The sequence below is a fragment of the Festucalex cinctus genome, chromosome 2 (assembly GCF_051991245.1).
Source record: "Festucalex cinctus isolate MCC-2025b chromosome 2, RoL_Fcin_1.0, whole genome shotgun sequence".
Taxonomy (NCBI): domain Eukaryota; kingdom Metazoa; phylum Chordata; class Actinopteri; order Syngnathiformes; family Syngnathidae; genus Festucalex; species Festucalex cinctus.
Window position 1 is genome coordinate 2,205,775 of NC_135412.1, and position 24,465 is coordinate 2,230,239.

General features: G+C 40.1%; 1 protein-coding gene and 1 non-coding gene across 8 annotated transcripts in view; both read left to right on the forward strand.

The window, feature by feature from the left end:
- iqsec1b (IQ motif and Sec7 domain ArfGEF 1b) overlaps window positions 1–24,465 on the forward strand; it is a 139,976-nt gene that overhangs the window by 81,482 nt on the left and 34,029 nt on the right. Inside the window, exon 1 of one of the 7 annotated variants that reach the window (XM_077512080.1) lies at window positions 2,916–4,000. The exons of 5 other annotated variants lie outside the window; for them this stretch is intronic. In XM_077512080.1, coding sequence (XP_077368206.1) covers window positions 3,924–4,000 — 77 coding nt within the window. In that variant the 5' untranslated portion in view covers window positions 2,916–3,923. Of the gene's footprint in view, window positions 1–2,915; window positions 4,001–19,204; window positions 19,395–24,465 lie in introns of those variants that run through there. One more of the 7 variants, XM_077512082.1, reaches the window with a different exon arrangement.
- On the forward strand, window positions 1,432–1,505 carry trnai-aau (transfer RNA isoleucine (anticodon AAU)). Its single transcript has one exon. It is a non-coding gene; the product is annotated as a tRNA-Ile (tRNA).

Consider the following 24,465-nt stretch of genomic DNA (forward strand, 5'->3'; position numbering starts at 1 on the left):
CACCTTAGAATTTTGATTAATCATGATTAATCACTGACTTAAAAAGCCTTTTTTTTCCCCCCCCAACATATTTTGCCCGCTAAATTTGAAGCGCACCTGTTATGTGTTAATTTTTTCGACATTTAATGTTATGAGGACGTCTTCAAAAATTTGTATCCACTGCACACGCTCATCCTGCTTTTTCTAATCAATTAGTTATTTCCATAATTTAAAAATGGGAAAAAAATACCTACGGCATATGTAAACATTTATGAAATGCTTTACTTTAATGCATGTACCTTTAACGTAACCATCCGCTGTCGGCTAAAAAGGATCATCTGCGGTCAAAATTAATGGTGTGATTAATCTCTGGTAATACAATGATTAATGCGATAATTTTCTGGTGATTAATTAATTAGTTAACGCTTTAAATTTGACAGCACTAATATATATCTTTATTAGTTTCACAAAGATCATTTAAAAACTTTTTTAAAAAATTGTGCAGAGCTCCGAGACGTTGATGTCACGCATCCCACGGTGCACGTTAGCGCCACCATTCTGGCAGGCTAGAAATGGCATCTGCCATTTGAGACGAACAACCACTCGCGCTCACGAGCACACCGAGGGACAATTCGGAGCGCCCGATGGGCTCTTTTCACAGCTCGACGACTTCCCGAACTGAATACCTCACCTTTGTTTCCTATCTTTCATGATTGGACAAACTAGTAGTAACTAGTAGTTACTGAGTAACAGTAATAATAATTAACAGTAATAATTTATTTGTGCTTTTGCATATTTAGAAAAATGCTACAGTATATAAACCAATTTATTTGTAATATGGCTGTTGGGTTATTATAATTTTGGAATTTTTCATTTTAGTTTAATTTTGTTTTGAGGTTGTTGGTTTTTTTTTTAAATTGCGTTAGTTTTGATTATTTTTCAGGGTGGTTCTGTTAGTTTTTTTTTTTATTCGTTTTAGTTCTTTAATGCTTAGTTTTAGTTTATTTAGTTTCAGTATTAGTTTTAGTTGTATTTTTTTGGTTTTAATGTGTATTACTCGTGCGCAACATTTAAACAACACCATTGGCGCGACGTCATTATTCTGGTTTACATTAAAATAAATCTACTAAAAGTCACATTTAAAATCATCCCCAAAGGCTCATTAATGACCAAAGACTAAAACGAAGGACATTTTTGCTATAATTCTATTTTATTTTAGTTAGTTTTGTAAAGAATGTAGTTTCAGTTAGTTTTCTTTTTTTTAAAAAGCATCTTCGTTTTTGTTTTATTTCGTTAATGAAATTGTTTTTGTTTTTTTTTGTTTTTTTTTCATTAGTTTTAGGTAACTAAAATAACCTTTTAATAGCACTTGTGTTTTTCGACACCTTCCCTTCTTACTTTGACCATCTCCAAACATTTTTGTTTTTATTTGATTTGAATTGAGTCAAATGCCGCCTGTTAGCTCAGTTGGTTAGAGCGTGGTGCTAATAACGCCAAGGTCATGGGAACAACCCCCATATGGGCCAATTTGTTAGGCGGCATGCTGGTCGAGTGGTTAGCACGTCCGCCTCCCAGTTCTGAGGTCTCCGGTTCGAGTCCAGGCTCGGACCTTCCTGGGTGGAGTTTGCATGTTCTCCCCGTGCCCGCGTGGGTCTTCTCCGGGTACTCCGGTCTCCTCCCACATTCCAAAGACATGCATGGCAGGTTCATTGGGCGCTCCGAATTGTCCCTCGGTGTGCTTGTGTGCGTGGATGGTTGTTCGTCTGTGTGTGCCCTGCGATTGGCTGGCAACCAGTCCAGGGTGTCCCCCGCCTACTGCCCAGAGCCAGCTGAGATAGGCGCCAGCAGCCCCCGCGACCCTTGTGAGGAATAAGCGGTCAAGAAAATGGATGGATGGATGGATGGATGAGTCAAATGCCATTTTTAGCATACGTCACGGGCCGCTAAAAAAATGGTCGGCGGGCCGCAAATGGCCCCCGGGCCGTACTTTGGACACCCTTGCACTAGATGCTAGAATGATACGTGTAAGACTTTGCTGTTTGCGTGACTCATACAGTGATTGCAGAAACTAAATGAATCCTATTTTATTTAATTATTTTTGTAGCAGCAGGGCACTCTGAATGTTGTGAACTTTTGCTTGGTTGTCGGTCATATTTGAGCAGATTGATGCTGTCTGCATTGTTATATTGTGAAAGAAGATTTATTTATTTTTTTCCCGGTACTTGAACCCAGCAAGGCGCAGTGGCTAATGGAAGTGCTGTGGTAGAATGTAGCAGAAATCATTGAGATTATAGGGCAGAAACAATTTTTTACCAAGTCACCACAAAAAATAAAAAAGGACATGCATGCTGCCTGAATGACATATTTTTTATGGCTGCGTGTGTTCGTTCCCTTCGCTCTGCCCTGCAGCCTGTAAACTTAATTAAAGCCTGTCATTTACGTTTGAGGCCCATTTTGCATTTCATGCCACCTAATGCTGCACTAATCGCTCTTCTTTTTTTTTTTGCGTCCTGAACAAAAACAGCACTTTTTCCACCCACGCTTTGCCACTGAATGTCACGTTCCATGAATCAAAAGGAAGGAAGTCGCTCGAAAATATTATTTTGATGTGATGGATGCTCTGTTTATTATTGACTGCAAAATGTCCAAAAGTGAGACTTCCAGGAGCCGCGAGCTAAAAACGAACCCATTTCCTGTCTAGCTCATTTAAATTAGGAGGTGTGAATTGTGAGAAAATGGCTGATGAATGGCGTGTCGATTAATTCATTCCTTTGTGTCCCGCTCTGCCATTCAGGCTTTTCTGTGCATCCTTTGTGACACCGCAAGCTCCTTCTATATATATTTTTTTTGGCTGATTCGGTGCCAAGGGGGTCGAAAAAGATTCATATGGCGAACTGTTGACAGATGAAACGGATCTAAACCCCAGTTAGCATGTTTATTTGCATTTTGTGAGTTTGTGTTAGCGACGCGTCATTGTCATTGTTTGTTTGCTTTGACCCGACTGGGGGTTGAATATTGATGAGTTAACCCGTTAACACCTCTTATCCCGTGCTGGTACCGGATTGAGCTGCGGCGGCGAAGGAACAACGCCGCGTTTGTGTTCAGAACATGCTTTTTCTTCCGACATCCGTTTGTGACCACCCCAGTATTAAATTCATTTCACGAATCACCCCGACATTCTTTGCGAGGGAGGACGCCTGCTTGACACGCGCGTGAACACACGCGGTCGTGCGTCGCCGCAACCCCGCCCATCCGATAAAGACGGCCAATCAAACGCGTTACTGCCCCGCTTCCTCTTTTTGAAGCTTCGCTAGTACGCTAGTGTTGCCCGGCAACCGCAGTCGGCACATTTTGGGGAGGTCCCGCGCGGACGGCGGCGCCTGCGAGAGGGAGACGGATCGCGGCAAGAGCGAGAGAGAGGATGAGGAGAAAGGAGGACAAGGGCTTGAGAATTTGGCTGGACAGGACAGAAGAGTGGAAAGTTTGAGCTGGACGAGGGTACAGCAAGATTCTTCCTCGACATTCCGGTACCTGTGCCGTCTCAAGCTGGATCCATGACGTCTCAGAGGATCCTGGGCTGACAAGAGGACACGCGGACTGACCTGGATTGCTGCTAAACACGCTCATCACTGCTAATATTGGTCTTCTTTTGGGGCCTGGATCCCGAGCATTCATTTTGGGTTTCAAAATTGTGTTCCCAGTCCGCCCGCTCTTCTGGGCGCACGTTGACAGATTGTGGTCCAGGAGTGGCGTGGTTGTTCCTGGCAGGTCCAAGCTGCTCCGGCTCTCATCCAGTAGCTGAGGTTGCACTCCAGGAGGACGATGACTCCCATTTCCGCGCCATGAATGAATTGGCGAGGTCGCGTTTATTTGCTGCCATGTTGTCTTCTCGTGTTGTTGGATTCCACCGCCGCCGCTCTGCCTCTTGATCGTCTGAGCCCACGATGTGGAAGTTGAAAGCGTTTTGTCTGGATTACTGGCACGTGCTGTGCCTGAACCCCCACAACAACTTTTACGCAAGGTAGGTTTGAAGACCGCACAGCAATGAAGCCATACAATGTTTGAAGACGCTTATTCAAGCTGTCATATGTCGGAGGAGGCGGACAAGTTTTGTCAATTGCGAGCTGGCTGAACTATTGTTGGTGTCCAAGATTTGTCTCGGTCTCGTCTATCACCACGTAGAATTCTCATTTTATTGATTTTGTAATAGCTTGTTTATGTCTGGTTAGCGCAGAGGTGTCCAAACTACGGCCCGGGGGCCATTTGCGGCCCGCTGTCCATTTTTCAGTGGCCCGCGACATATGCTAAAAATGGCATTTGACTCAGTTCAAATCAAATAAAAACAAAAATGTTTGGATATGGTCAAAGTAAGAAGGGAGGGTGTCGAAAAACACAGGTGCGATTAAAGGTTATTTTAGTTCACTAAACGAAAAAACTAAAACTAAAATTCAAAACAACAGTTTCGTTAACAAAATAAAATAAAAACGAAAATGCTTTTTAAAAAACGAAAATAACTGAAACTACATTTTATGTTTACAAAACTAACTAAAGTAAAACTAACTATAATTATAGCAAAAATGTCCTTCGTTTTAGTCTTTGGTAATTAATTTAAGGCATGAGCCTTTGGGAATGATTTTAAATGTGATTGTTAGTAGATTTATTTTGATATCAACCGGAATAATGACGTCGCGCCGATGGTGTGCTTTAAATATTGCACACAATACTACACATTAAAAAAACTAATACTAATACTGAAACTAACGAAACTAAAACTAAGCATTTATTAAAGCACTAAAACTAATAAAAATCTAACAGAACCACCCTGAAAACCAATTAAAACTAACTAAATTTAAAAAAACAAAACTCAAAACAAAATTAAAACTAAAACTAAAAATTCCAAAACTATAATAACCCTAACTGCCATATTACAAATAAATTGGTTTATATACTGTAGCATGTTTCTAAATATGCAAAAGCACAAATAAATAATTTGTAGGACTGAACACAATTTCTCTTCATAACATGATGTGGCCCTTGCGTCCTTCTGATTTTCTGTATGTGGCCCTCAAATGAAAACGTTTGGGTTAACCCGAACCCTGGTTGGCGTCTACTGCAAAGCAGGCAAAGGCTAAATGTATTCATCTCAGTCCCACTGGGAAACTGCTCTGTTCACCTTTCACCTCCTGCATAATCTCTGCCTCATTAGTAGCTCGTCCCTTTTAGCAGCTCACATCAAGCATTGGCCAGCGGATCCGCAGTTGATGAATCTTTCAAAGGTTTCCTGATCCTTCCACCGTGTCGCCTCAAAACTGCAGTTCTGTACTCGGATTACGTTGAAAGTCCTTTTTTGGTGACACTTCAAACTGTAAATCGAAGTGGGAAGGAGAGCGTGAAGCATCGAGAACAGCGGTGTCCAAACTAAGGCCCGGGGGCCATTTGCGGCCCGCCGTCCATTTTCCAGTGGCCCGCGACATATGCTAAAAATGGCATTTGACTCAATTCAAATAAAATAAACAAAACAAACATGTTTGGAGATGGTCAAAGTAAGAAGGGAGGGTATCGAAAAACAGGTGCCATTAAAGGTTATTTTAGTTAATTAATGAAAAAAATAAAACAAAAATAAAAAAAAACAATATTTTTACTGAAATAAAATAAAAACAAAAATGCTTTTTAAAGGCACGGTCTTCCGTTTGCACTCAGGAAAATGCACTATATAAACACAGGATTTTTACACATGAATTATGTCTCAATTTACACCTCTGGGTTTCTGTTAATGTGTGGTGGTGATTTTTTCCTAAACCACCCGCCGCCTGTATTTTGCCATTTTGTGTTTGTTTTGTAAACAGCGGGACGTTTCTGTGGAAAGTGTTTACAACCCTCCAGCCAGCCAATTACCTTGGGGGGATTTTGTTGGCTGCATGACGTCACAAAAAAATAATACTAATACTGAAACTAACAAACTAAACTAAAACAAAGCATTTTTTAAAGAACTAAACTAACAAAACAGAACCACCAAAAGCACAAATAAATTATTTGTCCAATTTTTAGGACTAAACACAATTTCTCTTTATAACATGATGTGGCCCTTGCGTCCTTTTGATTTTCTGTATGTGGCCCTCAAATGAAAAAGTTTGGACAACACTGATCTAGAACATTCTCAAACATGTTAACTTGTTCTTTTGATAACCAGAGATCAGATGTTTTTGTTTTTAACCACAGCTCTCCGTGTCTGTGCATGTGGAGCAAGTTTATGGAAAAGGATTGCTATTTCCCTGTCATGCTGTATAAAATGAAACTGCCCAACGGCCCCCCCCCCCCCCCCCCCCCCCCCCCCCCCCCCCGCTGCTGTGTTGGGACCATAAAGAAGCCCTTATGTCATTTACAGCCTTTAATGGCCGAGGCCTCAGATGCTCTTTTTACCTAACAATCAAACTCCAGCTGCTGAAAAACTGAAATGCAGCTGAGACAAATATTGCAATGCCAATCAGGATGGCTTTGTCTCCTCCCATTGCCTCATTTGGATACACAAAAGAACCAATATTAAATGGAAATACTTTGGATCGGAGGTGTGACCAGTCTTATATTCGTGTTTTTTCTTTTGCAAAGTTTGATGTTTGGATCAAAACGCTTGAAAGAAGCACCTTTCACATGAGTGCACTTTTCACCAAGTCCTATTAATAATTAGGTGTGTGCTCAAAAAATCGATACGGCAATATATCGTTGCAGGCCTCATTACAATACACGTATCGATACGCAGGCTCGTTAACTTTAAATAGGCAGTTAACGTTTGCCTTTGCAGCTTGCATTGTACCTAAAAAAAAATAAAAACCAGCAGCGTCTTTGAAGTTAATTGCCTTCAATTAATAGCTCACCAGTGATTGGACAACGTGTCTTGCTAAGAAAAATGAAAGCAGAGGAAGAATATCAACATTTATTTACTTCTAAACTTAACATGGCACGTGTCTTAATGTACCAATTCTCGTATATTTTGTTTAAAAACGAAATAGAATGTGTTACATGAAAAAAAAATGCTGTTTTTATTTCCCCAAATACGTCAATTTTAGAGCTGTAATTTTAATACTTTGATATTTTTTGCTCATATCGGCTCATGCCTATTAATAAATCTTCCTTGCTCTGGAGTGCGTATACATTTAGAGCAGGCATGCCGCTTGTTGGTAAACCAGAAGAGCTACTAACAAAAACATTTTTGTCATCTAGCATAATAAATATATCCTTTGGGTATACATATGACTGTTATTATAAAATGCAAGTAAATTAATGTCAAATATCGGGATACGTATTGCCTTGAAAACCAAGTATTGGGATACATATGTATCGCGATACGTATCGTATCGTGACCCCTGTATCGTGATACGTATCGTATCGTGACCCCTGTATCGCGATACGTATCGTATCGCGAGGTTGGCGGCAATACCCAGCCCTACTCAAAAGTGGTCATTTTGAATTGTAGTAGAACTTACTTAGGCCAGGAAGCACATGAGTGATAATCACCAGTGCCCTGGTTGCGGGTTTGAATCCCGGCTCCTGCGTCCCTTTGTGAAGTTTGCAAGGTGTACCTGCAAAATATGCAAGTTAGGTTTCAGTGAAGTTGTCCAAAAGTGTGAATGTGATTTATTGATCGTCTATAAGTGTCGTGCTCTTGCGCAAGTCAGCTCCAGCTCACCAGCAAAACCTAATGAGGAGAAGCGTCGAGAAAATGGATGGGGAGCACAGGGGCCATCCATCCTCTCATCTGATGAGAGCTGGCAGCAGGTGTTGGAGTGGTCAGCATTCGCTATTTCCTCCCTCTGGCACAACTTCCCTTCAGTAGAATTATATTTCGCCAATTGCGGATAAAAACATAAATGCTGTGATTATTAGTTTTTAAATCTCTGCTTGACAGCATCTTTTCTGTACATGCACTTCACCTTTTGTCGTTAGGTTATTGTTTTGTTTGGGAAAAAATTCAGACAGTCCAAAACAAGATGATTTAAAAAAACATTTTCTGCTGAGCTGATGGGTGGACACTTGCTATTGTACAGCACATGTGATTCTGTATATTGGCTGCAGAATGAGAATTGATTTTATATGAATGGGAGTTGTTTATTTGTGACATTTTTAAAATTGCAAAAACATTTGCCAATCAAGTTTGGCTTTTGTTATTTTGAATGTGGCGTACGTGTATAAGTGCTCCGCCTTCATTTTTATATATAAAAGTGTAAGGAATAGCAACCTAGCATTGTTTCTGTGCCCCAAACACAAGAACAAGATTTGATTTGAATCTCCATTCGAAGGGAAGTGAACAGTTTGCAAAACTTGTTCTTCTGTTGATGTTGGTTGTAACTATGTAATGTAATTAAAAACTATGATAAAGAAATCCGAAACAATAAATAAAAAGAAGTTAGCCATCGCGCAACGATTGCGGGCCGACTTCAAAGTAAAAGTCTACTAAGGCTATTTGCATTGCCACCAAAGTATTATTTGTAACGCTTTATTTTGAAGTTAGACTTAGCGTAGGCGGCATGTTAACGTTGAGTATGTTTCCAGCTTCCTTAACTCATTCACTCGCCGCCATTTTCACATTTCGCAATCCCTTTCGCTCCCAGCTGTTTTACTGGATTTTGACTGATTTTGCAAGGCCCAAGGAATATTGTGTTCTCTTGCTATAAAAGCATGGAACCTATTAAAAGAAAGATTAAAGTCTCTTCTTTCATCAGGGAAAAAAAAAGTATGTTTCTATCTGTTTCCGTTTTGCAGCAATTAGCATTAGAAGAGAGCTAAGTTTCATCAGTTTTCACAAATCGATTTAAAATTGTAAGTAATTTAGCTTTTTTTTTCTACATGGCCCTGGTTGATCTCCTTTGCTCTGCTGCCACCTGCTGGCCGTTTGTGTAATAACTACCATTTCTGCAACCGTTCTTTGCAGTTGAGAGGCTGCGTCAAAGCCTTCTGTATGCTCTAGCATAAAAACAAAACAAAAACGTATATATACGTCTTTGGGACACTTAAAACGTATAAAAAAAAACATATTTACACGTTATTGGGAGCAAATGAGTTAACATGTCGGAAACTTTCATATTCAAAATCTCAAACTACGAATGTGAGCTATCGGTTGGAGAAGTTCTGTCGTGTTTTCTACGTTTTTCATGATGCCAGGGGAAACTACATACAGATTGTCCACACCGAGGATGTTTTCATTTTCAGGTTGAGCGCATGTCACGACAACCACACTTTAATGTGTCACATCATGTCTACAAGATTATAAATCGAACATTCTTTGAGCAGTGCCTTGTAATCATGGAAATATATTATGAGTTCAGCGGTCTGGTTATAGGCAGTATGTAATAGAAAGTGATTGGCTGGTCATCAGCCAAGGGTCGGGTGCACTCCGCCCAAGTCCCTGCGGATAATACGGTGAAGAGGATGGACGGACAGATGCGCTTGAAGAAGTCTATTCACGGCTGCGTCGGGCTGACGTGTTTGTGATTCAGCGCTATTTTTTTCCACATGCTCTAAAAACATCACTGGAATATTCCGATCACGGGGGCGTGACTCATTACATCGCTCAAACCTGACTCGCGCGTCGTCGTCGTCGTCGTAAGATGTCCAAGCCTGCGTTGTTTCGATCGAATCAGCATTATTAATCCAATCGGCCTCTCCCAGCTGCTGAACCGGCCTTCACCCTCCCCCGAGTGCGGCCTGCCCATCGCGAGCTGCGTGATTGTTGGACTTCAGCCTCGCTCGCTTTTCTCTGCTTTAATCAGGGGTGTCCAAACTTTTTCATTTGAGGGCCACATTCAGAAAATCAGAAGGACGCAAGGGCCACATCATGTTATGAAGAGAAATTGTGTTTAGTCCGAAAAATTGGACAAATCATTTATTTGTGCTTTTGCATATTTAGAAAAATGCTACAGTATATAAACCAATTTCTTTGTAATTTGGCAGTCGGGTTATTATAGTTTTGGAATTTTTCATTTTAGTTTTTATTTTGTTTTGAGTTTTTTTTTTTTTTTAATTTAGTTTAATTATTTTTCAGGGTGGTTCTGTTAGTGTTTTTTTTTTAATTAGTTTTAGTTCTTTAATAAATGCTTACTTTTAGTTTATGTAGTTTCAGTATTGGTTTTAGTTTTTTTTTTTTTTTTTATGTGTATTACTTGTGCGCAATACTTAAAAAACACCATGGACACGATGTCATTATTCCAGTTTATATCAAAATAAATCTATTAAAAATCACATCATCCCCAAAGGCTCATGCATTAAATTAATGACCAAACACTAAAAGGAAGGACATTTTTGCTGTAATTATAGTTAGTTTTATTTTAGTTAGTTTTGTAAACATAAAATGTCGTTTCAGTTAGTTTTCTTTTTTTAAAAAGCATCTTCGTTTTTGTTTTATTTCGTTACCAATTTTTGTTTTATTTTTTTATTTTAGTTTTTCCGTTAGTTTTATTGAACTAAAATAACCTTTAATTAATAGCACCTGTGTTTTTGGACACCCTCCCTTCTGACTTTGACAATCTCCAAACAAATTTTGTTTTTATTTGATTTGAACTGAGTCAAATGCCATTTTTAGCATACGTCGCGGGCCACTAAAAATTGGGCGGTGGGCCGCAAATGGCCCCCGTGCCGTAGTTTGGACACCCCTGGCTTAAAACAAACATCATAGACCCCGCCCATCACTTGTCAGGGGAGGCTTGAGCAGCGCATGAGGAGAAGTTGCTGTGCACATGTTGAAGCAGGAACAAAAACCAAGCTGAGTTTCAGAGAACAGAAAAAGTTGTGGGCGGGTGGAGAACTTTTCATTTGTCTTCCGCTATACATGCCGGACCTTTTGCCTTACTTGGTCATCCGGCATGGGCTGGCAAGGGGCAGCGACTTTGAAGTGAGGCGTCAGCTTGGAGACTTTAAGCAGAGATGGAATGAATCTCCCGGCGGGATTTTTTTTGCACGGAAAGTGAAGGACGAGGGCTGCAATTTGCGGTGCGAGGGAGCGAACGCCGATCTTTCCGCTGGTCAGTTCTCAAGTAGGCAGTTTTTTGCGAAACGCTGGGCCATGCACATTTTTTGGGGGCATGTCTGAGGTCTCCGGTGATGTCACAACTGTGAGGAATGTCATGTGGAAGTACTGCATTTCCAGCCGAACTATAAGGTAGGAGACCAAATGGCGCATCATGTGGACGGTCCGCGTCGGGAACGCTGCTTGATTTTTGATTTGTGACTGACCACAGCAGTCCGGATCCATATTTCGAATACAGGGGTGTCCAAACTTTTTCAGTTGAGGGGCCACGTACAGAAAATCAGAAGGACGCAAGGGCCACATCATGTTATGAAGAGAAATTGTGTTTGGTCCGAAAAATTGTACAAATAATTGATTTGTGCTTTTGCATATTTAGAAAAATGCTACAGTATATAAACCAATTTATTTGTAATATGGCAGTAGGGTTATTATAGTTTTGGAATTTTTCATTTTAGTTTTTATTTTGTTTTGAGTTTTGTTTTTTTATATTTAGTTAGTTTTATTTGGGTTTCAGGGTGGTTCTGTTAGTTTTTATTAGTTTGGTTCTTTAAAAAATGCTTAGTTTTAGTTTAGTTTGTTAGTTTCAGTATTAGCATTAGTTTTTATTTATTTATTTTTTTAAATGTGTATTTCTTGTGCACAATATTTAAAAAACACCATGGGAGTAACGTCATCTTTTGTTGCTTTTCTATTGGCTGCTGCTATATGACGTCACTTCTGTGTGACATACTTTCAAAAGTCATTATTCCAGTTTATATCAAAATAATTCTACTAAAAATCACATTTAAAATCATCCCCAAAGGCTCATGCATTAAATTAATTACCAAAGACTAAAACAAAGGACATTTTTCTGTAATTATAGTTAGTTTTAGTTAGTTTTGTAAACATAAAATGTAGTTTCAGTTAGTTTTCGTTTTTTAAAAAGCATTTTCGTTTTGATTTTATTTCAGTAACAATATTGTTTTTTTAATTTTAGTTTGTTTTTTTCATTAGTTGTAGTTAACTAAAATAACCTTTTAATTGCACCTGATTTTCGATACCCTCCCTTCTTACTTTGACCCTCTCCAAACATTTTTGTTTTTATTTGATTTGAACTGAGTCAAATGCTATTTTTAGCATATGTCGCGAGCCACTGAAAAAATGGCCGGCGGGTCGCAAATGACCCCCGGGCCGTAGTTTGGACACCCCTGTTCTAATAATACGTCCTGTGTATCGCTCAAAACATTCTACTTTCCTACGCAGAAATATACGTGTATATATGTCTTTTGAGACAGCCATTGTATAGCATGAATTTGCTCTGATATTCAAATATCTCGAAAATATACCTTAATCCATGTATAGAGAATTAATTCCAAATCTGTCTCCAATTTGTCTGCTGTCGCATATTAAGTACATTGTTTTATTTTCCTTGTAGATTCAAATTTGTGCTTCTAAAGGAGTCTGCAGGGAATTGCAACACGCTTGTCTTAGTTGTTTGGGCTAATCTGCTTTTGACCTTATTTGTGCGCATCCCCGTATAAAATTGAAGGTTCCGGGAAACATTTTTTTCAGTGTTGGGCAATAATCCAGCAGCAATAATGGTACACTGTAACATGGGCGTGAGTTCAATGTTCTTAATTTACCATATACGGTTGAGGTGGTTCAAAGTGGTGACAGAGGAGGGCAACGTTTCTCGAACATGCGCCATAATAACAGAATAAACTTTTTTTTTTATAATTAAAACTATTAAATACAGAATAATAATCCTACATATCATGAAAGCTACATAGATTTCACAATAATATTTGTTTTATTTTTTTTTAACATTGGCTATTATGGGATGGCAAAATCAGGTTTATGTTTCCACCAATCACAGACGCTGCTGTCATCTCACATGATTGTGGTGGTTTTAAATGACACGATAGAAGAGCCGTCAGGTTCCCACATTAAGCCCTAAAACAATTACCGTATTTTCCGCGCTATAAGGTGCACCTAAAAACCTTCAATTTTTTCAAAAGCTGACCATGCGCCTTATATGTGGATCAATATTGCGCCGCAACAGGTCTCGCTGTCAAGACGCGGTCGGTGACCCTGCACGATCGGTGACGCGCGTGCGCAGAAGATCCCACCATCTTGGATCGCTAGCTAATACTAATACTTTAGCTCAGAGAAAATAATAAAACAGATGTTTATTAATTTTTGGAGTGAATGGAGTTGTCAGAAAGCTGCTTTGTAGTCTATTCATAAAGTTTGACTGACCTATCTGACTGTTTTGTTGACATTCCCTTTAGCGCAGCACCATCTAATGGACGCATAACGTAACCCCAGCCTCTACTTTAGCAACTTTATATGGGAAAAAGTTTTAAAATATGTCGTTCATTGAAGGTGCGCCTTATAATGCGGACCTTATAGAGTGGAAAACACAGTAGTTCCTCTGTAAATTTCCGCATTCAAGACTTGAGTCATGAACAGCATAGTGGCCGTCTTTCAACTTCCATTTTTGGCAAGGCTTTTGGTTGACTGGATTGAATGTAGTCCAGTGACAGTGTTTTAAGTTCACGTGCCAAAAATAAGCCAATGTTACTTTTGACCTGGAGAGGTCGCCATAGAAACCGGGCTTCATCTGATACGCGTCTTTCTAGTATGTCAAAGAGCATTATTTATTTATTGTGTGGATCGAGACAACGGGTGTTACCTTAACCCCACAGTGAACATATCAGGGGACAGCGGAGTATAAGTTAAGTCAAATTTCTTGTGAAGGGCCCGGAATGCTAAACTAAGCCGTCAGCGCCGCTTCATCAGCAAACGGCTTACAAGACGGCCCTCCGCTGACATTAATACTGGGGAGCAGTCGATCAATGAGAAGCAGGCGGCGAGTTCGTTCATCTTTTGCTTTTGTTGCTCTCTGACTCATTTTGGGGAAGGCGGAAAGAAGAGGAACCGCTTGTAATGGAAATGCAGTGATCTGCCAAAGCGAGCCTCCAGTTCCACTTGCGGTGAGTGCAAAATACTCTCCGGGGTGGAAAAGATTGGACGCGTCTCGGACGGAAGCCGTATCCTGCCCGGCCAGAAACGGAATGGCGGTTCTCGAGTTTGCCTTGCGCTTGTGGATTCAAATTTATAGTAATGATACTGTCTAATGATAGTATTTATGTTTTGAGGAAACCACAGTGGTTAGAAAAAACACTGTTGGTATCTTGAGAGGAGTTTTTGCTTATACTTTACACTCATGCATATGCTTAGCTGTTGGAAAATACGTCTACACTGAAAATACTTTGGTTTCCTTCTCCAGTTGGAGCACATCCATCCATCCATCCATCCATCCATCCATCCATCCATCCATCCATCCATCCATCCATCCATCCATCCATCCATCCATTTTCTTGACCGCTTATTCCTCACAAGGGTCGCGGGGGGTGCTGGAGCCTATCTCAGCTGGCCCTGGGCAGTAGGCGGGGGACACCCTGGACTGGTTGCCAGCCAATCGCAAGGCACACAGAGACAAACAATGTTTCCAACATATTCAAACAATTTTTCATTGTCTGCAAAATGCGAATATCTTTTGAACCCCGACAAAACCCCCAAATTCCACATAAATGCTGCATTTGCATGCATTTGTTGCTCAGTGAGGTATAGGGAACTTTTTATTTATGGGTTTATTTAAATTTGCACTTTATAAAAAAAAAAATACTAATAATAATAATAAAAATGATGCTAACGCTGGGAGCTCCAAACACTATTTATTTAAAAAAATAAAATAAAATTATGCTAACGCTGGGAGCTACAAACACTATTTATTTAAAAAATAAATAAATAAATAAATAAAACTGTTGAAATTTTGTAAAACTTTATTTACAATAGAAAATTTTATGAACTGTTTATTTGCTTAGTTTTTGATTAGCGTAACAAATGCCGATGACCCTGGAAGCTCCCTGCAATTTTTGTTCAAATTTCTGTCAATTCTTTATGTTGACTGCAAATGAACATCTGCTTGAAATATCGGTTATAGGTTTCATTTCTCTGTTTTTTGTTGTTGCTGAAAGTGATAATGAGCCATGTTTGTCCAGCTTGCGAACCAACAGTTGTTCTGCTCCTGCTGAAATCTTCCTTTCTTCGTGTTCCCGACTGCAGTAGCTACACTGCTCTCGTTAGGTTGAACACTGTTTGAAATGCAAATCATCCGAGGATGCCGGTTTGTTTACTCTAATGCTCAAGAATGATGCCCCCCTGGAGACATTTATTTATTTTTGTATTTTTTTATGTTGCGTTTGATTATGGTGGGAAAGAACATGCCTACCGCCAATGATGGTCCTGGCTTCAGTCGCACCCGATGCGAGGGGCCCACTTAGCCATGTTCTGGTTGTCTCAAATAGCAATTGTTGTCATATCTCCAAGATTTCCAAATATGCTCTTATCTTTTTTTTTTTTGAGCTCTCATTTGACTTTTGGTGTATTCACGTGCATCTCCTCACAGCGCGTGCCTGCAGAATAACGAGGGTGTGTGCTGCATTAACTTATGTAATGGCGAGCGAGGGGAGGAGAGGCATAGGGGGTTAGTGAGATGGTGGGGGGGGATAACAGAGCGAGGAGTGGGAGAAGAGGAGTGATGAGCTCATGCTGCTGCACTGCAGCGTTTATGTGCGTTGCTGCCCCCTGTGGTCTTGTTGCCACAATGCAACCGCCCGACACCCTGATTGAATGATATCATTTACTCTCAAATGAGCTTTTTCCCAGTTTGTATCTCTTATCTCTTTGGCCATCATCGTCAGTCCGTCATTATTTGAGGCCGACCCAAACTGTAATCGTCGGTCCTTCACCGTTATTTTAAAAACTCATTCACTCGCCGCCGTTTTCACATTTCGCAATCCCGTTCGCTCCCGGCTGTTTTTGCTGGATTTTGACTGATTTTGCAAGGCCCACAGAATATTGTGTTCTATTGCTATAAAAGCATGGAACCTACCAAAAGAAAGATTAATGTCTCTTCTTTCATCAGGAAAAAAAAAGTATGTTTCTATCTGTTTCCGTTTTGCAGCAATTAGCATTAGAAGAGAGCTAAGTTTCATCAGTTTTCACAAATCTATTTAAAATTGTAAGTAATTGAGCTTTTTTTTCTACATGACACTGGTTGATCTCCTTTGCTCTGCTGCCACCTGCTGGCCGTTTGTGTAATAACTACCCATTTCTGCAACCGTTCTTTGCAGTTGAGAGGCTGCATCAAAGCCTTCTGTATGCTCTAGCATGAAAAACAAAAACAAAACAACATATAAATACGTCTTTGGGAAGCTTAGAACATAAAAAAAACGTATTTACACGTTATTGGGAGTAAATGAGTTAAATGTGCTTCCATTGTCTGTAAGTTACAGTTGGTCACTGCTTAAAATTACAGTTTGGCACCGCTGTTTCAGGACCGATGCATCTTCTTCTTCTACTACTAATACTCCGTTGCACACATTTGTAGCACAAGCAGTGTATCCAGTAAAGTGCCACCGCGCCTTGTACAGTGAAAACGCTAATTCCAAAGTATGCATAATCAATATTTATGATCATCTCTTCGGCTCAAACATCCAATAAACTAAATTAACATACCATATGTGCCTTGTAACCCAGTAGTAGATACATCCAAGGTAATAAGTAGGGATGTTTTTTTTCAGACCGATACTCAGACCCTCAGTACTCACCGATACCGATACCAACTGCCGATACCAGTAGTACATTTTGATAAATAAAAAAAAACACTAAAATATATTTTTAAACAAATATATTTCCTTTAATTTTGACCAAAAAAAAAAACAGCACAGTCACTCTTCAATAGTCTTAACGCTCAAATTAAAACACAAAAATGCTCTTTTAGTTTAAGAGTCACTATTTTGAAGTATTTCCAAACCGGTAAATATTTGGTGAAAAATTGCTGCAAGCTAGCGCCAGCTACAGGCAAGGAGGACTCACTTAACGTCTTCCCACTCTGCCATCGCTCGCTTGTACTCGTCTGCGTCACGAGTACTCGAGTACTTGAAAAAAGGCTGGTATCGGCCCGATACCGATACCTGGTATCGGTACTCGCCCATCCCTAGTAATAAGTCCATCACATGACAACTCTCTCTCGCTCTGTGTCTGTCTGTGTCCGCCATTTTTGGCAGTCAAAAATTAATATTTTACCTATAATAAATTTGATATTTTCATTATTTGTCATGTACAAGTACCTTTTAAAAATACATCTTGCAATATTTTCATTATTTGTCATGCGCAAGTGCCTTTAAAAACGCATTTCGCAACTTGCTGTCGACTGAAAATGACATCACAAGGGCTCAGGTAACCAATCACGGCTCAGCTTGTAAATGTCACATGACCAAACCTTGAAAAACGGGTGAGCTGTGATTGGTTTACCTGAGCCCTTGTGATATCATTTTCAGTCGACAGCAAGTTGCAAAAAATGTGTTTTTATTAGCTACTAATTGTATGTGAAAAATAATGAAAGTATCAAATTAATTATCGAAAAAAAATATTTACTTTTTATTGCTATAATGGGCTAAATAAGTGAAGTAACCGTTTAACATAAAACCACCACCATGAAGGTTCATCTAGCCATCCATCCATTCTTAACCAAATAAATAAATATTACACTCATAAGATTGCAGTATTGTTTTGTCAGGGCATGGCAAAGTGACATCATCTTTACAAATTTGTCTCGTTCCCCATCCGTAGCCACTCAGAGCCCTGCCCACCAGTCTCCGCAAAGATCCTATTGAAAACAGGAGCACTCACTCTCACACGTATGTTGTCAACGCGGTCCTCTCGAAGGAACCCCTGCGGACAAACACACAAGAGACAGTCAGTCAGTACTGACGGAATCTGGTGTCATGCAAGTACTGTTATCATGATCGGCTGCATAATGGAGCATCACAGTAACAAGAAGCGTTCTGTGTGATGATGCGGACGTTAAATTGGGTTTGTAAAAAGAGAGAAGGGAAAAGTGGCATTTGTCACTTGTGGAGGAGGCTGGTAAACAGTCATTAAACTTAAATGTGTATCCTGATGGCGCTAATTGCAGCTTGCGTGTATGTGCTTGCCTGCATCTGTACTTCTTATGATTTTATTATTTTTATTTTTGCCTCTTTTTGACCAGCCTTAGCTGTTGCCATGACAACTGGCCTCTCAGCTCTGTGCACGTGCATGCAATTGTGATGAATCCCACTTTTAATATCGAGACACACCTATTGCCTGCATCACTCAGCTGGCCTCCATCTGGAATTGATTTTGTTGTTTGTCGTGATATCATTCACCAAAAGTTCAGTCATGTAATGTCTTCTGGTTATTTTTTTTTTTCCTGAGGCCACAATTAATCCAAGGCCACAGAGGATAAATCAGTCATTCACACGGCGGGGGATTGTTTTTTTTTATTTTTATTTTTAAATACTGCTGTATTCCTTGCTGTTATGAAACAATAACCTCCATACTGCTTTTCTGCTATGCACTTGAAAAATCAGTTTTGCTCTTAACGCCTATATCCTTATATGCATTGACTGTACACCAGCACCATCTGTTGGTGGATTGAGGGCAGAGAACAGCCTCAATGTGTGGAAAATCTCCTGAGACCGACTTGACTGCCTTTTTTTTTCTGGTCGACGTCGGATGTTAATGTCCTTCCCGCAGCGGGAACAAATCTGCCTTTCTTGTAAAAGAGATTTGAAAGTTAGTCGTCAAACTTGTCTTAACTGCTAATGGCCACCCACCCGGTCAATCGATTTCAAGGTTTACACCGTGAGCAAGTCAAGGGCAGAGAGCTACGAAATTAAACAGCCACATAAATGAACACAAATGGAGGCAGATAAAGGGGGTTGTTTGGAGGGTGATTCGGAACTCCTGCTGCCTTCTCGGAGCCATTTTAGAGATTCGAGGTTCGCATAATGATTCACATATACAGAGGTGGGTAGTAACGAGTTACTTGAATAACTTTCTTTTTTTTTTTTTTATGTACTTCATATAATACTTTTTACTTTTACTTGAGTAGATGTGTGAAGAAGGATCGCTACTCTTGCTCCGCTATATTTGGCCACACTAAAGTCGTTACTTTTTCTCCTTTTTTCATTCATTGTCTTTACCAGAGACACCAACAGCGATTCTGCCACGTGACTGCGTTCCACCAATCAGACGTAGCAACAATAATCACATGACGACTCCTTTCCTTAACATTCTACCAATCAGACATAACAATGCAGTCACATGACCACAGGCGGCGTTTGTAACATGGCAGCGGGAAGAGGACGAAGCCGAACACCCATAGCCTCAAATAATTAGCATGTTTACTTTACACGCCGTGCGGAATAACAGCTTTATAATGCGGTGTCTTATGTGGCTGCCGAAACAAACGGACATTTTGGCATATAACAATTCCACATCGAACCTGAGTTAACATGTCGCGGTAAGTTTGACCTAAATTCCCCTTTTTGCTGTATTTAGGCAGGTATTTGTCTTACGTGTTGAAGGACCTTTTCACATAGACTCTTTTGCAAACACTTAACTGTTGCCATAAACGAAACAGATGACGATACATGTGATATGGAGGCATGAATTGGCAGTAGCCACTAAGTGTCACAAATTAGTAACTGTAAAGACGTTTTGGGAACAGATAGACACTTGACTCCATGTAATGCCAGAACCTGGTAAAAAAAAGAAAAACATATCAACGTATAGCCATTCTTATTCAATGTAGCAATGATAGCATATGTAAACAAAAAAGATTTAGGCTAAAAAGTACAAGTTTCTAATTGTTCTGCTGGATGGGTATTAACAGAAATGTAGTGACCACAATATTTTCAGGTGTACACTCAGATTTAATACATTAATCATCAGAAATCCTACTGTAATATAGGTAACTTAATTTAAATTTGCAAATTAAACTGAATGTGTGATTTCAATGGCTTACTCGCCTGTAAACTCATAGCCTGATATTTTTTGTCAACAGAGAGGGTTCACCCCAACAAAAATGAATGTTTTTGTCTGTCTGATTACATTGTTTTTTAAAAAATAAATCAATGTTCAAGCAGTTACTCAGTACTTGAGTATTCTTTTCAGCGAATACTTTTTTACTTCTGCTTGAGTACATTTTTTTAATGACGACTTTTTACTGTTACTAGAGTAATATTATTTTTGAAGTAACGCTACTCTTGAGTACAATTTTTGGCTACTCTACCCACCTCTGCTCATATGACACCATTACACTTGTGTGACATTTTTTTTAAGTGTATATTTGCGCTCGCTCGCAGGAAGGCGGCTCCCGTTTAGTTTTTCCAGATAGGAACCCGCACCATCAAAGTCAGACACATTTCTTTGAGCGCGGCTGACCGGACTCAACTGGTCTGAGCCGGTCAATATATGTAAAAGCTTTTGTACAAAATGCCACATTATTTTGTTGCTATCTGACCACGTTTAGTGTTGTTTTCCGTCCGTCTTTGGACTGGTTCTGGTCGAGAGCTCAGATTTGTCCCCCCCTTGGCACCCACATGTCCTGAAGAGCGTGGAAAAATAACACGTGTACACACGCGCACATAAAATGTTGACCTTGCAGAGCTGCTGCTGCTGCTGCTGCTGCTGCATGCAGGCTCCGTGTGGACGTGTCCAACACTGAAGCACATAAATCAAGGCAGCAGCTGAATAAATGAGCAGGAAGCTTCAAAGAATGGAAATGAAGCTCGCAGAGACACAGCTGAGCCATAATGAAGAGTGAGGGCTCTGAATGAAGGGTGGGGGGTGGGGTGGGGGGGGGGTGTCTCCTCTTTTCATTGACGTTTAGGAGAATGTGCTGATTAGTGCGCTACAATCCAGTCTAACGCTGCTGCTTGCTGGAGGTGCGCAATGTGTGTGCGTGTGTAGTTCTCCTGTAACCACGGTCACCTTGGTCTAGTCTCGGACTGGTGGCAATTTGTCACCACGGCCGTGATCAGGTTGCACGCTGTCTGGTTCAACCAGGTGACAGCTGAGTGGAGGTAGGTTGCATGTGCGTGCGTGTGTTCTATGCAGGGGGAGGGGAGGGGCTCTGAAGCATGTTTTCTGACTGCTGTGCATGCATAATCGGCAAGTTCATTTCTCTCTTCACATGTTATGGGGAAGTTAGTGTGGCAAAATACAGTGTACATATTTTTGTGATTGACTTTCCTGTTTAGTCGTTTTGTCTGAAGATAATTGCGCTAAATTTTTTAATGTAATGTATATTTGCGCTGATCAAGTTTGATTAAAAACCAAAGTATAACGTAGCTTTGTGCGCTTCGTTCCGTTCTTGTTGTACAACCAAATGCAGTTAGGTTGTCTGTGATTTTGCCCGCCACTGCGCCATTAATATGACATGAAGATTTACAACACCACTATTGTACCATTTGTTAAAACAGGATGGCGGTGCAGCCTGTACTGTGCTAATCTATTATCGCGTAAATGAATTTGTCTGAAACAATACAAAGGAGAAAATGCGTGTTTATGCACAAATAAAACAGTTTTCACACTTGAGCAGCCTGGTAGACTTTTAAGACTTAACATGTAATAGAGTGACAAATGATCACTGAGCTCTTGCTAACATATTTTTTCGCAGTCCTAATTTGCGGCACATTCCTTCTGATTGTCCTTCTCCTGTGAAGCATCCTGTTGCCATATTTACAGTGGAACGTGTAGCATGACCGATGATGACCACTGATCTGTTTGTGCCAATTGTTTAGGGAAATGTTGGGCCTGCTGGACCTGCTCTCATTAGACTTGTTAACGGAATGGAGGGTCCAGCGAGGCCGGTTGGATGTCAAACGCGTGAGACCGACTGTATTGCATGCATGTTTGCGTGCCCTCCCCTTTGGCTCATCTCTGTCCTGTGTTGACATTCACTTTCAACTCAGTACAGTTTTAGTTTGGCCATCACAACATGTGGGGGCTACAACAAATCTAAGTCTTGGAACGTTACTTTCTGTATAAGGAGTTTTAATTGTTTAGAACTCATTGAAAATAAATACTACAGGCATATCTACAGTAATTGACACTCATATTTGGTAGTCCATCATGAAAGAAGACTGATTATCTTCTGTGTTTCATCGAAATATGACCTGTTTTTACGTTGGAAAACAATGACCGAACCGGTATCATTGTACATCAATCCCCCTTTTTTTAACCACTATATGAATACAATAACCACCAATGACTGGTTAAAGGGGCTGTCTGCCAGTTTCACTCAGGAAAATGCACTTTTTAAATACAAGATTTAAACAAACAAACTACTTCTCAATTTACAGATGTGGGCTTCTCTTAATTTCTGGTGGTGATTTTGTCCTTAACCCCCACTACCCCCAGGATATAGTTTGCCATTTTGTGTTTGTTTTGTAAACAGCGGCCCGTTTCTGTGGAAAGACAGTTTACACCCCTCCAACCAATCGCAGAGCGGGGGGGTGGCGTGTTGCAAACGGGGCGGGGCAAACGTGTCAGCTGCGTGACGTCACTCCCGCGGCAATTTGAAAGCACGCACGGATTATTATTTTTTTTTCACTCACTCACTCACAGAAGCTTACATGTGTGAATGAGTAAGTGAATAAAAAAATAATAATCCATACTAATCAGGGAAAAAAATGCATTTGTGATGCACTTTAATGCAAGATCAAAATAAATGTGATTAGTCAATCGATTGATTCTAAAAAAAAAAAAATATTTGATAGTGACAGCACTAATAGTGAATTGGTTCAAATTCAAAGAGGACGTCTGTTTGCTCACGTACGATCTCGTGAGCACATTCTGCAAGGACAAATAGCTCATCCTGTCAGGAAGATGTAAATGGGTTGCTGACTCGCGATGTTCCCTGTGAGCTGGCTGATGCAACATTTGCAGCACGAGTACTGGTCGATTTTTAAAAGTTCTAGTAAGGCAATCAAGCTCATCTGGAGAGATGTGGTACAACCATGTCTTGATTTTGTTTTGGTTTATCAGTAACTCTTCAGTCGGACACAAATGTGAATTGTTCTAAGCTAGCATGTTTATTGATATGTTATTGTCTCGGAGCAAACCGTAGATGTTTATCATGTAATTGTCATGTTAGCCATTAACATTTAGCAGCAGACGTTACTGCAAAAAAAAGTTTGTTGTACATTTCTGAAAAGCTACTTAAAAAAACTAGTACTAATATAACCATTGACCAAAACGCAACCTAATAAGTGTTAACTTCAACAAATTTGAGTTAAGTCGATTTAGGCAAAATGATGTAAAGAACTTTTAAAGCCTGACGACGACAGAGTTCCCATACGATGACTGAATGTGCAATATGTATCTCATGTACAAACATGGTGAGAATTCAAGCTGTGAGTTCTCAAACTGGGGGGGGGGGGGCGTTGCATCTGTCATAGATGGCCACAAGGGTGCAGAAGATACGCCATACAACCTTTTGATTGGCACCTGATGGGTTTAGGATGAGTAAATAGAATGACAGAATAAGGCCGATGTTCTGCACCCGCCAGCTTATCCCGTTTTGTGAAGGTGTCAGAAATGTCCGCATCTGATCCATATTTAATATTGGGAATCGGAGAATAGCCAATTCATTTCTTACACCGCGAATATGTTGTTCATCTTTGTTGAAATTGATCTTAAAATACAGTTCTAATACAATGAGCACATTCCCCGAGGAGCTATCCTGTGGGCTGAGAGAGGACACGGATGCGCTAATAAGTAAGTGAAGGGTCTGCAGATCGATGGCACAGTCGAGGCCCGGGCTAAACTTGCAGTCAATAATACAGAAAGCTTTGTTGGAGCAAGCAAGCGTTGCACTCCATTTGAAGGCCGTTGCTCTTTAATAAGAACATTTGGCCTATTCCAATCCATGCAGCTCATCTACGATGTGGGTTACTGATTGTTAGCTTAGCCCAGTGCTTCTCAAATAGTGGGGCGGGCCCCCCCAGGGGGGCGCGTTTGACCTCGGGGAACAGGCTTTTTTATTTTTCTTATTTATTTATTTTTTATTTTTTTTACTGTCCTAGAATAAAGTGCAATTGCACCTCCACTACATTAGGGGGCAGTGGCACTCTCATTATTGGCAGAGTGTGTGCAGGGAGCATTGGCTCGGTGGTGTGGGGGTTTTGTTTGCACTGAGCATGCGCGCTTGCATACAGAAAAAAAAATAAATAAATACAGCCAAATTTTATTTATTTTTGTTTTGCAGGTTAGTTTTTTTTTGTTTTTTTTTAATATTGTGCCCCTGAGTTAACGTTGGTGATCAATTTGAATGCATTATTATTTATCGATTTTATGTAATTTTATTTTTCCGTATCATATGGTTTGACATGGTCAGTCCAAAAATGTTTATAGTCTAATTAAGGAGTTAATTTAATTTTTTAATTTCAGATGCACTTTAAATCTTTTCTATTACAGTTAATAAAGTTATTCTTTGGAAGTTGGTCCATATTTATTTTATTTTTATTATCTTATACGTTAATAAGGATAGTGTTATGCAGATGTGTGCTTATAACAATTTTATAGAC